Consider the following 15,783-nt stretch of genomic DNA (forward strand, 5'->3'; position numbering starts at 1 on the left):
TATAAAAACCATTATGTCTATGGAAAGTCCCCATAAAACATGGAAACACAACTGTGTGTGTGTGTGTGTGTGTATGTGAAAAATAAATTGCCCATCATCTCACAGCATTGGGGCTTAAACCTACTGTAAGTGCCTGACTCTGAGATGGATGGATTTTAGAGTGAATGAGTAAGAGAGACTGAACATACAGTCATTGGGACTTTTGTCTTTTATCCATGTTTGTGTCCAGGGTTTTCTCTGAAGTGCTTCTGATGATACTCCTATGCAGACAGAAAAAAAAAATCTTTGCTGAGATATTTAAAAAAATGTGTAGAAAAAGAGATAAATTAATGATCTTCATTTCAACCGGAGCCCATCCATTAATTTTCAGCATGGAACTGAAGCTGTGAGAAATCATTTGCATAAATATGCCGCACTGACTAATTTGTGAGACAAGGACTTCTGCCTAGAAACGTACAAAGATTTCAAGTTCTTATAGTCAAAGTCACCAAACAAAACTGATAAAATACTTTTCTCTAAACATACTAAACCCTCAGAAACCATTCGTTGTCTCGACACACGTTATCCTGTTTTTTTAGCTAAAATACAGAAGGGAAAAAACAGTAATATTTTGGATAACATTCATCCTATTTGCAATTTATGCTGCAATATATTTATATTTTTAGTTACTCTATAAAGTTAAATATTCTTAAATTAATAGTTTACCCAAAAATGAAATTACTCTCATCATTTACTCACCCTCATGACATCCCAGATGTGTTTGACTTTCTTTCTTCTGCTGAACACAAACAAAGATTTTTAGAAGAATATTTCAGCTCTGTAGGTCCTTACAATGCAAGTAAATGATGATGACCTAAATTTGAAGCTCCAAAAGTATATAAAGACAGCATAAAAATAATCCATGAGACTCCAGTGGTTTAATCCATATCTTCACATTCTTCTTCTTGTGTTTTAGTGATTTGCATTATTTGTGCATATCACCACCTACTGGCAGTGAGGAGAATTTATAGTAAAAAATTACTTAAATATTGATCTGTTTATCACCAACACCTATCATTTCACTTCTGAAGATTTGGATTTAAACACTGGAGTCTTGTGGATTTTGTGCTGCATCTATGTGCTTTTTGGAGTTTCACATTTTTGGTACTCATTTACTTGCATTGTATGGACATACAGAGCTGAGATATTCTTCTAAAAATCTTCATTTGTGTTCAGCAAAATATGTATTTTAAATTTTGTGTGAACTATCCCTTTAAAGAGGGGGTCTACCAAAATGTGATTAATAGCCTAATAAATGTGAACTGTTTTACACCGCAAGAACCTAAATTAGTAGGAACATTGCTTGTGGGATTTTTCAGTTTAAAACCTCTCTCTCTCGCTCTCTCTCTCTGTTTCAACTTCTCTCTCATTTTGGTCTTGAACTTAATGAATGGCATTCTTTCATTCCCCTGATGTCTCTCTCTCTCTCTCTCTCTCTCTCTCTCTCTCTCTCTCTCTCTCTCTCTCTCTCCTTATTGAAATTTGGTCGTGAGCCAGGCGGAGAAATTAAACCGTCACATTTGGCTATTTCCCAGCCCCCCTGTTTTCCCTCTTCTTGTTCCTTGTCTCTCTCGATTTGGCTCCATACCCTCCTTTTTATCTCCTCCTCTGCTCTGATCTTGTGTTTTCCAAAACTCCACTTCACCCATTGCCCCTTTTTTAAAGACAAAATGGCTATGAACTCCCTTTGAGACTGCCTGTCTGTCTCTTTTTGCACTGGTTAAACTTTTCCCTCTTTCTATCACTCTTCCTCTTGTTATGGGAGAAGTTTCCATGGTAACCCTTTTTGGTGGGGGGTGGGGGGTAGCAATGTTTATTGTGAGGTCCTCATTGGGTGGCTGGGAAAGGGACACCCATTGACACAAGTACTATATTACACAGCTCTCTTTATTACTGTGTATGTTCATATCTGTGGCTGGGTGGCAGTTTTAGCTACTAAACATTCAAAACCTCCTTAGTTAGCTCTCTATGAACAAGGTACATTTGCTGTCTAACTGTCTAAGAGGATTTAGTGGATGACAGCTGAACAGTGGTCATTTATGGAGGTTGTTTTGGTCTTCAACTTAGGAAATTGAAGTGAGTCAGTGTGTTGACAGCAAACTTTCTCCTTAATTGTTTACTTTCTAATCATTTCTGTTTGAAGTGTTCTCTGCTTTTTCTCACTCTGCATGCTAATGCTTCTTCCTGCATGTGCATGTGGCTTTCATAATCAAAAATGTAAATGTCTAACATCATATTTTTGTTATAAGCTTTAGGCACTCAAAAAGAAAGTTAAAGGCCCTGTTACATCATAATTGCCATTGTGTGTATGCAGTTGTACTCCTTCAAATTAATATAAATACACACTAAAAATCCTAATTTTTTGACTTTACTCAAATTAATTGAGTAATGCCATCTCTAAAACGTATGTAATTGAGTTCACTAAACTTGGTGTTCATATAGAATGAACTTAACTATTTAAGTTAAAATAACTAGATTTGCTGAGAAACTCAGATTTGCTTTTAAAATACATATGTTGTTGTTTTTACTTAATAATTGTAATTGAATTGACTCAAATTTTGATAATACAATCACACAGCTTAAATAAAGAGTATAACTCATTCTAGGAGAATCAAGAAATAAACTTTATACATGCATTCAGTAAAGAAAACTGGTTAGCTATTTAATGGTGCCTTTAATATTTTGGCAGGTCTAACAGGTATCATAACTCCATTTAACCTCTGTAACCTCATACCGATAGTCTCTACCGGAATGTTTTTCCAGGTTACCCCTCCAGTCGAGTCAGATTCAGAAGTGTTGGGTCTGGGCAACTGGCCAAAGTGCCCAATCCCAAACACACCCTCAACGCTGGACAAGCAGACCAATTGGCCCGGAGTCTTGCCACTGCCCACCCCAGAGGATAAGATGAAGACCGACTCTCAAGTCGTCACCTCATGCATCGTTCCCATTAATGTAACAGGTAAATGCGTAAAGCCCCCTACTTTATTAATGCATGCCGAGGCAGTCCAGAGTCTGACACTTGATATAAAAGGTATTTCATAGCAGCATATTGTATTATACAAAGTTGTATTTTGAAAAGGAAAACTTGTTACATTGGTTTTGGTATTATTTAGATACTTACTATTTGACTCAAGTCTGACATTGTCATACTGTAACTACTAAAGGAGAACTTTGGTCTATTATGAACTAGTGCACATTTAGCATGTCAGGGATTCATAAAGAGCAATTTATGTTAATGTCAAGAGCGTTTTCATTGTTTTTAACTCTAGGCCTTTTGGTCTTCCCAATTCCCATTAGAGATCTTAGCTGTCTCATGTCTATGTATTAGGCTGTGATAGGTTTAGCAGTGCTAATGTGCCTCAGGAACATGTTTTGTAGTTCTGGAAAGTAAATAAGTCTATGTTATGCCTCATTGCCAAATCTATTTAATAGCTTCGTCATCTTGACCAAAGTTCTCCTCTGGCATCAATGAACGGAAGGCTTTCCTTGTGAGAACGCTGAATTTTGCGTGTATTGTTTTCAGAAGAGGGTGCCATCGCTACTTCCCCTTCAGCGATATCAGCTTTCCTAAGTGAGAGATCTTTTACGTGTCCATTCAGTTTCCCCCCTTCAGTATCAGTGCCACTTCATTCCCCAAACCACCACCATCTAGAACAAAGTGCAGAGAGAGAAAAGGGGTTGGCAGATCAGCCATGAGAACACTTTCATTTTGGATGTTGTAGCAGTTTACAGTAATGGCTGATTTGCGTTACTAGCCCATGCTAACATAAGCTGAGGCTAAGTGGCTAATAACCAGTGCATAAGTAGTAAGACGTTTGCATGTCCTCTGTTGGGCAATGAAAAATGCAAAGTGAGACTAGTCCAAAGTTTGGACACATCTGCTCATTCTGGATTGTTACCATTTTCAATATTTTAGAATAATAGTCAAATTAATACTTCTTTAAAGAATCCACCGTTTGTCTGGATTACAGCTCAGCATTCTCTCCCAGGTGCATTCTGAAATGCTTAATGAAGGGTTAGTTCACCCAAAAATGAAAATCCTCTCATTGTTTACTCACCTTTTAAGCCATCCCAGATGTGTATGATTTTCCTTCTTCAGCAGAACCGAAGTGGAGATTTTTATAAGCACATTTCAGCTCTTTTTATCCATACAATGTAAACAGATGGCATCAGGCTGCTGGCGGTTTGATGGTCCAAAAGGAATATTTAGGAAGCATAAAAGTAATACACACGACTCCAGTTGATAAATTCATGTCTTCAGAAGCAAATCGATTGGTTGGTGTAAAAAACAAATTGATAATTAAAACTTATTTTAATTAAAATAAGTTTTTATTAATTAATTAATTAATTAATTTAAAAAAAATCGCTTCCTGCCAGCAGTCGACGCATCACATTGTTGTTGCGTAAAGTAAGCACAATTTCACGCAAAAAGTGGACGCTTTGTCAGTACCGCCGCTCCCAATAAGCAGACTACGCAGTCTGCGTAGGGCACCAACTCACTAGGGGGGCACCAGAAAGTCCAACGGCTGCCCTTACTCGCACGTTATACGTTATTCAAGCACCAGAAAGCAGTTGCGGAACACAGATGATCGCGTTGCGATCAAATCACATGAAAAACCCCCCCACACACTCAGCGTAGGGCATCAATTTGGCCAGGGGCGGCCCTGCATATACAACATCAATTTGGCCAGGGGCGGCCCTGCATATACAACATCAATTTGGCCAGGGGCGGCCCTGCATATACAACAGAGGAATGAACGTCACGTGAGAATTAGGTGATTTCAAACAGCAATCCAGCGCTGGACGGAAGCAATGATTTAAAGTTAAAAACTTTTAATTGTTGATTCGTTTTTTACACCAATCTATCGGTTTGCTTCAGAAAATACTAATTTATTGATTGGAGTCAAGTGGATTACATTTATGCTGCCTTAGTATGCCTTTTGGACCGTAAAATAGCCAGCAGCCTGGGGATGTTTATTTAAATTGTATGGACACATATAGCTGAAATCTTCACTTTGGTGGAAATCATACACATCTGGGATGGCTTAAAGGTGAGTAAACAATGAGAGGATTTTCATTTTTGGGTGAACTACCCCTTTAAATTGTATTGAAGGAGTTTCACGAAGGCCCTGAACCCCAGTGAGAAACATTATTCACTACGTGAAATTTGTTTTAGATGCCCGAGTGCCTTCCTACACATTTATTATCCAATTTGTGGTCAAATGTATTTGTTTAAATAATTACACTTTTCATTTTCTGAAGAAATCCATATGTAATTACAATATATATTTTCAAACAAAACTCATTTAAAGCATTTTAGCATGAGCCAAGTTAAAAAAAAAAAATTGAATATCACGAGAAACTTATGGTAAATTCAGTTCAGTGTGTACAACCTTTTGCCTGGATGTGTACATTAGTTTAATAATGAAGTATTAGACACGCTGGAAAGTAGGTTAAAATCTGCAAGTCATGAAATTTGAAACAAAAAAGTTCTTCGTTGTCTTGGTTACCACCTTTGTCCCAGGGAATGCAAAGAGTCAAGGAAGGGTTTTATGCATGCTAATTAGTTGCATCGGAACTACAAAGAGGCCAAATATATACTCCAGCTTGACTGAGTGAACGGGACTTTTGCAGTGCGTAGTCATAGGCAGTGTTGACTGGAAATTGCACATCACAGCCAAAGTCCAGTAATTGATGCTCAAAGGGCAAAGCTTGCAATCACATGAGAGTCATGATGCATGACAGTGGATAAACAGCCAAACAAACACAGGTTCAAATCTAGAGTTCAGCAGGATTCAGTGTAGAGAGTTAGGCTGGGTTTGGGTAGTAAGGTAGATGCTCTTAATTTTCAACCCCAGCTGCTTTCTGTTCTGACGTCCTAAATATGTGGCTCCTTTCACCTTGCATGACATTGCGTATTGTATGTCTAATGTATTTCTGTGTGTTAAAACATTTGAACATGACTTAAATCCATTTTTTTCTTTTTTTGTTGCATATTTATGTGACTATCTAATACATGCATTAAAATGAAGATGTCTTTTTTGCCTGAGATGTATTGATAACCATAATGTATGCAAGATGACTTTTTTTTAATATTACATTTGTGGTGTGTATATATATATATATATACTTTTTTCTTTTTAAAACAAATATTTAAGATATAAAATGATTATTGTTGTTACAGTTTTGTATTATTTTTATGTTCCTTAATTGTATGTTTGAAATTTATTTAGCATGAAAAAGCTCAATTCATCATGAGTGTGAGAAACGGGGTGGGGGGCAATAAAAAAAACAGTGGCTAGCACTCAATAACCTCTCACATGTCTACTGCTTTTTGCAGGGGTTGGTTTCGACAGAGAGGCCAGTGTGCGCTGCTCACTAGTCCACTCGCAGTCCGTTCTTCAAAGGCGGAGGAAGCTAAGGAGAAGGAAAACCATCACTGGCATTCCCAGACGTGTGCAACAGGATTTGGGTGTGTGCATCTGTAATATTTTTACATTATTCTATTTTGTTTTCATTGCATTTTATTTGGGAAGTTGAAACATAATGTACATTAACTTAAGCATCAAGAGTTAATGTTAAGATTTATGCGAGTGTGTTAGGGAAAGTGTATACCTTGACTGGTCACCATTTCTCTTCAGGGACAAGTTAAATCAAATGTAAAATTGCTCACCATTTACTCACCCTCATGTTGTTCCATCCAATCCCATGTGACTTTCTTTCTGAAGTCAAACACAAAAGAAGTTCTTTGGCAGAATGTTAGACTCAATCACCATTCACATTCATTGAATGGAAAAAACGATGCAATGAAAGAAAATGGTGATTAAGGTCATCTTATAACATCTTATATTGTGTTCCATAGAAGAAAGAATGTAATACTGGTTTGAAACAATATGAGAGTGAGTAAATTATGCAAAATTATTTTGTCAAGGACACTTGTACTATATTTTGATAATTTCTTAGCAGTCAGTTTGGTATATTAGGTATTTAATAAGAGTAAATCTAATGTATGGACAGGTATCATTTAAATTATTACTGAAAAAATAACATTGAGTTGTTTTTAGACTCAGACGAGTCTCCAGTGGCCAGAGAACGTACAGTAATAGTCCACACCAACCCTGATGCTTGCCAGGAGGATCCACTTTCTCATCTCAACACCAAGGACTCTGGCTGCCAGACCGAGGAATTCCTGATTGTTGGAGCTGCACCTTCACGTAGACGGATCAGAGCACAGAGGGGGCAGGGCGTGACTGTGACACTTTCCCATTCAACTGGGAACATATCCTCACTGCCTGACAGCTCTGAAGCAATGTTTACTGCTTCAGTGGGCTCCCGTCTGCGCTCCCGAAGCCTCCCACGAGAAGGAGGGCGTCTAGCGGACGAGGGTCACGATGACAGTGATGAGGATGACGTTGAGGAAGAACTCTCCCCATTTGAGGCCGAAGACTTCCTACCAGTCCCAGGGGAACATATTCTGAAAGATGATGAGGAAAGTACCGATGATCAAGCAGTCCAAGAATGCCAGCATGCTGGAGGTGCAGAGCATGACTGGATGGAGAGGGGTCGATCCCGTCTGCCTCAGAAAGCTGACATGGGCAGCTGTGAGATTTCCTCCAGTTCTGACACGTTTAGCAGCCCCATCCACTCCGTTTCCAATGCTGGCATGCTGACTAGCCAGATGGACCACAAGGAGGATCACCAGTCATCAAGTGGCAACTGGAGTGGTAGTAGCTCTACATGTCCCTCTCAAACATCAGAGACCATTCCACTGGCAGCCTCACCCCCACTCACCGGATCATCACACTGTGATTCAGAACTCTCATTGAATGCAGCTACCAATACAAATTATGATTCCACAGGATTCATGATTGATTCATATCCTGGGGATCCATTGCAAGGACATAGGACAGGTTCATTCACCTCCACCATAACGGAGATGCTAGATGATGCAGGAGTCAGCACTGCCAGTGAAGGTGAGTGGAGCTATCCACACTACAAGCCCAACATGCCTTGCCACCCAGACTTCAGTCCTGAGCACTCTAGGGAAGAGAACCACCTAGAATGTCCCAGCTTCACTAGCATAGCTACTTTCGAGAGTTTAACAGATAGACCGTCTTCTGAAAAGGCTGACACCACCTCACACTATTCTGTAGATGCTGAGGGCTACTTTACCTCCATGCACTTTGACTGCGGTCTTAAAGGTAGCAAAAGCTTCACATATAACTATGCATCCATAGACCAGCAACAAGCAGAATATGGACTTCAAGCAAACACACTTGGGAGGCATAGTCTCTCCCTAAGGAAACCAAAGGTGAAGCCATCCCCACCAAAACGCAGCACATCCTTGAGTAAAATAAGCAGTAATGTTGAACCTTCTGCTGACAGGAAGGAACCAAAGATAGCTGGTTGTCAAAATAAATCAACATCTTCTGGGGACAAAACACAGCATGTGGGGTTAAATTGCTCCACAAGTCTGGGGTCTTGGGTTGTTGATAGTTCTACAGAGATTCCAGATGTTGCTTTATTTGGATACACAGAAACACATTCTTTCAAAGATGAGGGAGTAGTACAGTCAGACTATGCAGACCTCTGGCTTCTTAATGACTTGAAATCCAATGATCCTTACAGATCATTGTCCAATTCCAGCACAGCTACGGGTACCACTGTCATTGAATGCATTAAGTCACAGGAGAGCTCAGAATCCCAAGCTTCCCAGTCAGGATCCAGAGCCACCACGCCTTCACTACCATCAGTGGAAAATGAATTTAGATTGCCTTCACCAGAGAAGCTGGTATGTCTAGCATCTCCCTCTAGTGGCTACTCAAGCCAGTCAGAAACACCAACATCTTCTCTGCCAACAGCTTTCTTCCCAAACGCTCACCAAGTGTCACCCACCAGTGGCAAGAGGAAACCCAAAGTTCCAGAGAGGAAGTCATCGCTTGCTTCATTGCAGCAGCATTCATCCAAGAGTGACCTTGAACTACCTATCATACCTCCCACCCACCTTAACCTAAGTGCCCTGCCAAATGTCAACAAGCCTGCAATTCACAAAAACCAGACACTCATCCTAAATCAGAGGAAACAGAAGGCTGCAGCAGAAATTAAGTGTGAGATTGTGGCCAGTTCGGTTTCAAATGATGAGCTAGCAATCACCAATCCTTTAGCCATCACTCCTAAGGTTCTATGTTCAGTTCAGCTACGTTCAGTTGGCAAATCTGGGGAAGGTAGCCACTATCGTCTTCGCACTGATACTGCCACTAGGCCTAAGTGTCCCACTGTGATTATCAACTCCTTACCAACTCACAATAAATCCCATGAAACTAGGAAACCCCCTCCATATAGACCCCTTCTCACAGAAGCACCCTCTCAGGACAATTGTGAAACACTGTTTACACCAGTAGATGGACTAGCTGCTAAGAATATAGCAAGCCATTTTGGTGCAAGAAATAGATACGACCGACTAGCCACATCACCTCTTTGGAGCATGACTGCTTTTAGGGCCCAATCTGAGCAGTTAAACAGGGATGACATCACTTCAGTCATTTCAGACAATTCTGCAAGTCAAGAAGGTAAAGTTGCAGATGAAGAGAGCACATCAAATATTTTTTTTGCCCAGAGCAATCTGGAAATAGAGCAAAACCATCCATTAAGATCTGAGATAAATGAAGGAAGCCCTCCCCTGCTTCTCACACCTGGTCAGAATGGTATAGCAAAGAGGTCAGACAGTCTTGACCAAGTGCCTGATATTATCAATCAAACATTGGAAAAATCGCAAGCTTATCCAATCAGTGGTGCTGTTAACCATGGAGAACAATCTGTAACATCAGGTGTTCCAACCAGAAGTGCCTCACAGGAACACGTAGAAGAAGGGTCAACACCTGACACGGAGGACTATTTTAGCAAGGGTAAGTGGTAAATAAGCTCTAATTTTAGGTATATAAATGAGTTGCCTAACTCTTTCCAATCCAACATTTCGAATAATGTATTTCAGAGTCCACACCAAGCGATTCAACTGTGTCACCTCTAACAGACGAATCAAAAACTGATGACGATAGTGTTTTCCTTTCACCAAGTAAAGCTCGCACAACAGAGGATCTCTTTGCCATGATTCACAGGTGTGTTTTACATTTTTTGAAAGGCATGTAGATTTTATATCAGGGCTATTCAATTCCATTCCTGGAGGGCTACGTCCTGCTGAATTCAGTTAGTTCCAACCCTTACATACTTTCCTCCCTGTAATTGTCACCAGTTGTAAAAAGATGCCTTCTTGGCAGGCAGCAGATGCCCTAACCCCATACCCATCCCTAATCCTAACCTTATGGAGCCTGTAAGGCTGAGTACCCTGCCAGGAACAACCTGAAGCACCTTTCACCCATTGTGGTAATTGTCATCTCATGACCATGATTAGCTGGTTCATGTGTGTTTGATTAGGGGATGAACTAAATTGTAGAATGTGGCCCTGTTTTATATGAACCAAAAAACTAGTAGCAAAAATTCCAGAATCCTCAATGCCACTTTAAAAACCAAACATGTTTTGCCATCTCAGGTCAAAAAGAAAAATGCTGGGCAGGAAAGATTCTGGAGACATGACATCACAGAGCCGTTCAAGTGGCGTTTCTGGGAATGGCCCTGCTACCAATCCTGCGACCTCTCCAAGCACCCCGACCACGCCCACAAATTCAAGTACTCAAAATGTGTCCCATAGAGCGCCTGGTCAAATTTACAGGAGTGTCAAAAAGTCCAGTACCTCGAATGAAGAGTTCAAATTGCTGCTGTTGAAAAAGGGAAGTCGCACCGACTCTAGTTATCGCATGTCAGCTACTGAGATCCTAAAGAGTCCCATTGCACCCAAAAGCCCTGGTGAGTTCCTAATGGAGGGATCCAGACCATTTGAGGAGCCACTCTCTCCTTTACAACAACAATTTCCAGAGGGATCACATGAGCAAGTCTCCAGCCCCTTTCCAAAAACATATGCAGAGGGATTCACCACAAAAGCTTTTCCAACATCTGCCTCATCTCGACAAGGCCGATCAAGGATGCCACCAGCTGCAAACAGTAGCCGCTACAGTACACGTAGTCGGCTGTACACAGCTCCTATGCAGGCAATATCAGAAGGGGAAACAGAAAACTCGGATGGTAGCCCTCATGATGACCGTTCCTCCTGAAAATGCACCTTTGACTTTGAGTCTTGACACAATCTTTGACATCAAGTCAAAATATAATGCTGAGCACTTGGCATAGATAATGTTTTAAGTATTTGTTTTTAAGAAGTCAGAATACAAAAGACAAAATTAGTCTGTTGATTTTTAGTGGTGGTATTCTAATAACTTCCAGGAGCATATTTATTTTATGTGAATGCTTTGTTTGTGTACCAACTGACATTTCATTTTGGGATGAGAAAAATCGAAAACCCATCAATTTGTAAGTATTGACGGGGCATCAATACAGTGATGCTATTTTGTCACAAACTTTTAGCATTGTCAAGCAAGACATAAACAGTACTGTATTGGGGCTAACTGTGAAAATGGGTTCAGATGGTGTTAAAAGAAGGGAAAATCTTTCCTGTACCTTAAACACAACTGTTTACGGCAGACAGCTTGGGACAATCAAAGAGTGGCCTTTTGTATAGTTAGCTGAAGCATTAATGGGTTGAGTATTTTTTTGAGTAGCATCTCAGATTTACTGTTAGCCTGTAATGGATCTTATTGGGCAAGAAATGTAGCTGTATTTAATTATCCTAATGGCCTACCACTATTTTGCACTTCTTTTGGTATTGAGAAAGTTTCCCAAAATTTTACAGAACAAAATTGCCACATTAATAAAATGAAAAGTTACAGAAAAATAAATATGTATATATAGTATATGAATTAACAAAAAAAAAAGAAACTGTATTTTTATTGACATTATGGACTATCTGGCAAATGTGTCACAAGCTTGTCCCCATTGCGACACTTTTACGATATTGAAAGCCTTTTATAATGCAACGTCTAAATTGATGACCACGTGGCTCTTCCCTTAATTCAATATTTATCTTTTTTTATTGAATTTCTTAAAACGTACTTTTTGCAATTTAGAGATAGAAAAATGTTGTTAAAAATCAGCACAACCCATTGTTTCTATTTCAACAAATTGATCTGTTGAGGAAACACAACAACAGCTACAACATGGTCACTAGACGTATTCTGTGAATACTGTACCAAAACTGTTTCTCATTTATTAATGATTTTATTCTGCTTATTGTGAGGAGTTTTTTTTTATTATTATTGATCACTGAACCACACAGCAGAACTAATACTGTGCAAATGTTTTACAGCCAATTAATGAAATTATGCCACTACCCCAGTGGTTGTAGATTTGATGTTTAACTGCATGCAATAAAACTTCAGAGAGTAGCCAATATGGGTATGTTTATTGTCCATTCAATGAATTTTCCTCAATACTGTATGTCAAGACATTTATTGTGAGGTCATAAGTTGTTGTTGTCATAAGGGGGGGGGGGTTGTCCTCAAAAATTCAGATTGAAACACTAAACAACCTATTTCAAAGACATTTATATGTAGTAAAACGCACTACATCAGAACAATATTTTAACAAGTGTAGAAGGTGAAGTAGAAGTTTTTAGAAGTGTGTAGTGCACGTGCTTTTGGTCAAGGAAAAGGAATTTGCAGTTTGAGTTGCATTGGGTTTGAATTTGCGATGTTGAGAGGGCAATGAAGAAAGTTAAGAGAAGGATAAAAAGTGTTGTCTTTGGCACAGATGGAAAACAGACATTCTTTTCTCTATGCGGTTTCTGTTAAGTAGCACAGACAACTAATCTAGCCAAAGAAAGAGTGCAGATTGAGGTATGTAGCAATATCAGACCGAGAGACAGAGGAAGTCTGCATTAAGAGGGGTTTGTGTCTTGGTATTTATGTAGAGACAAATTTTATTTTCCTGGATTTTTGTCTTCACAAACAATAAATCTGTGCTTTCAAGGATGTGAAAAGGATGCAAATCAAAGGAGAAAGGACACACACATATATATATATACAGAGACGAATTATGACTTGCAATGGCCCCGGGGCCAATTATCCCCAAGGGCCCCCCTCCAAAAGTTGTTGAGCTGGGAGGGGGTTTTCGTTTTCATTGTTAATGTGTATTCAAGTGGGGGATCACAATCTGAATCGTGCAACCAGGGCCCCCCCACAGGCAGTCAAGGGCCCCTGGGCACTGGCCCATTTGGCCCGGTCGGTAATCCATCCCTGTATATGTATATATATATATGGACTTGTGCTACTGTTTTGGTTATCTTTTCTCTCACATGGAACTCTAAACTCTTTGTCTTAGTTTCCATGACCCACCATGTGTTTGTAATGTTGGTACTAAAGCGGAAGGATTATTCGAATTTTTGAAAAATGCTGGATTGTATGAAATATTGGGCTTTGATACATTTCTAATGACTACAGATTTATGTATGGTTTATTGACCTGTAATGCTTTTCGTTTTGGAGTTTAAGCTTTAATGGGAAACACTGGTTTAAAAAAAAAAATTATGAGTTTAGCACAGAAATTACAACCACTTATAAATAATATAAAAAAATGATGTCATAAGCTATTTTGTGAATGATCCTCCAGTGGTGTATTTGGCATTTCTTTCATGTGTTCTGCCCATTGACCTTGTAAGATTCTGTTGTTTCAGCAACCTAACTTCATTGGTGTGAGAGTCAGTCTTTGGTTCATTTACAGGACCAAGCAGATTATTTTTCTTCTGCTATTTTAGCACTAATAGCTACCTGCTGACTTCTGATTAAAACTAGCTTTAGGTGAAGACTGCAAAGGGAAAAACACTATAATCTTAATTTAAATTGCAAATCTAAAAGGCAACAAAGAGTGTTCATTATCTCCTGTGACATCAGAGGGTTGCAGATGTGTGTAAGCTACCATTCTAACATTGTAAAGTCTCATCTTAAAAGTTGCACTGATTTAGCACGTTTGTGAAGGTTTTCACATTGACTTTTATTGTCCCTAAGGCTATTTACAGAAAAAGTTCAAACCAAAAAATAGTCAAACACAAAACGTAATTATAAATTGAGCATAAAGTTAATTGCACGCTTGATTTGTAACGTGCAAAGATGTGCGTACCAAAGGATTTCAGAGTTAAGCGTGCTAAAGCAAAACAAAAGTTACTGTCTCTCCTGGTACTAGACGGAGGTCTTCAAGTAACTAAAATGAAATAACTTTTTTTGTACATATTTGTAAATCTAAATTCTTTTTAAACCATTTCCAGGGTGTTTCTTATGTAAAGTGTTTTCAAAGTTTACATTAATTATAAGCCTTTGTATATTTTTGATCTGTGCAACACTTTGAGTCTTGTATTTATTTTTTAGTAAACTTGTTGGAAAGTCCCATTGTAAAATGTCTCTAAAACCGTTTGCCAACTTGACTGGCTGTTTAGTAAATGTGCATAGAAGAGGCCAATAAATGTGACTGCTTAAACAGTTATGCTTGTGTGTTTAAATGGGAAAGACATTTAACAGTATAAAGATACAGAGCATAATGTATATAGAATGAATATTATATTGTCTGTATAGTGAGCAAATAGAAATTTAGACACTTTTTGTTTTTGCATTTGTTATAGAAAAGCATCCATAACCTGATAATATCTTAATTAAATGCAATGCAGTTATGCTTACTCCCAAAGCCTACCAAGATGTACAGTGGCCCCAAAAAGTATTAAAACTTAAAGGTGCTGGAAGCGATTTTAGCCGCTCTACTTCCACGAGACTGAGCCATTGAAAATCCATGCCCCTCTTTCCAAAACCCGGCAATCCAAAGATACCCAAATAGCTTTTTGAGATTATTGAGACTGACATCTGACTGGCATCAGGTAGAAACAGTTGTTTAAAAAAAGAACCGCAGCAAAATAGCGCCCTCAACTGACAACTGTTATGAGCAACATTGCATAAAAATGGCTTTAAGACTTAATAATTCGCTGCAACTACAACAAAATGATTGACAGACCACGGCCCGCACAGTCAAGAGCTGTCACAGACCGTGAGATATGTCAGGACACTTATTTCATTAATATCTTTCAGGGAGAAGGAAAAACTTTTGCATACCTTTCCATGAAAAAATAGCTTACAGCACCTTTCAGCTACACTTAAAAAATTATGAATTTCATGTCACTGGAAATTTTTTTTGGTATTTGCAAACAAATGATGCTAATGAGTACTTTTTTATGGCTATCTTCAGGTCCAAATAGTTAAAACCTCATATTTATAATTTAACATTTACTCTCTCTATCGAGTCCCATGTAAAGCATGCTGGGAAATTGAAATTTCCTGCCCAGTTTCATGTAGTCCCAACTCAAATGAATTAAGTAAACTTCCATTTTACAACTTTTAATGATAGAAATCAATGAAATCAAGTTGTGACAAAACATTCTAGAATTGAGTTGCTTTAATTCGTTTTAATTAAGTAAACTGAACAAGCAGCAAAAATATTTTTAGTGCATAATAGACTCGTCAGAATTTACAAGCATTATGTTATTCAGTTAAACAAATATTTTTATTAAGGATGAGGCCACATGTGAAGTAGACATTAAGTGAAGAAATGTATCATAAAATGAGTTTTCAAAAGTTTTCGATCAAATAAGTGAAGTTAACAAGCAAACAAAAAATAATAATAATATATATATATATATATATATATATATATATATATATATATATATATATATAAAATATTATATATAATTAGCTAGTGT

The 15,783-nt window shown here is 38.5% G+C and overlaps 1 protein-coding gene across 1 annotated transcript in view; it reads left to right on the forward strand.

The window, feature by feature from the left end:
- Positions 1 to 14,499, forward strand: part of LOC127619327 (actin remodeling regulator NHS-like) — a 125,704-nt gene extending 111,205 nt beyond the window's left edge. Inside the window, exons 6-11 of the mRNA XM_052092209.1 lie at positions 2,803 to 2,998; positions 3,563 to 3,610; positions 6,380 to 6,511; positions 7,104 to 9,944; positions 10,031 to 10,154; positions 10,586 to 14,499. Of these exons, the coding sequence (XP_051948169.1) occupies positions 2,803 to 2,998; positions 3,563 to 3,610; positions 6,380 to 6,511; positions 7,104 to 9,944; positions 10,031 to 10,154; positions 10,586 to 11,204 (3,960 nt within the window). The 3' untranslated portion in view covers positions 11,205 to 14,499. The remainder of the gene's footprint in view (positions 1 to 2,802; positions 2,999 to 3,562; positions 3,611 to 6,379; positions 6,512 to 7,103; positions 9,945 to 10,030; positions 10,155 to 10,585) is intronic.
- Positions 14,500 to 15,783: the final 1,284 nt, after the last annotated feature.

The sequence above is a fragment of the Xyrauchen texanus genome, chromosome 25 (genome assembly GCF_025860055.1).
Source record: "Xyrauchen texanus isolate HMW12.3.18 chromosome 25, RBS_HiC_50CHRs, whole genome shotgun sequence".
Classification (NCBI taxonomy): Eukaryota; Metazoa; Chordata; class Actinopteri; order Cypriniformes; family Catostomidae; genus Xyrauchen; species Xyrauchen texanus.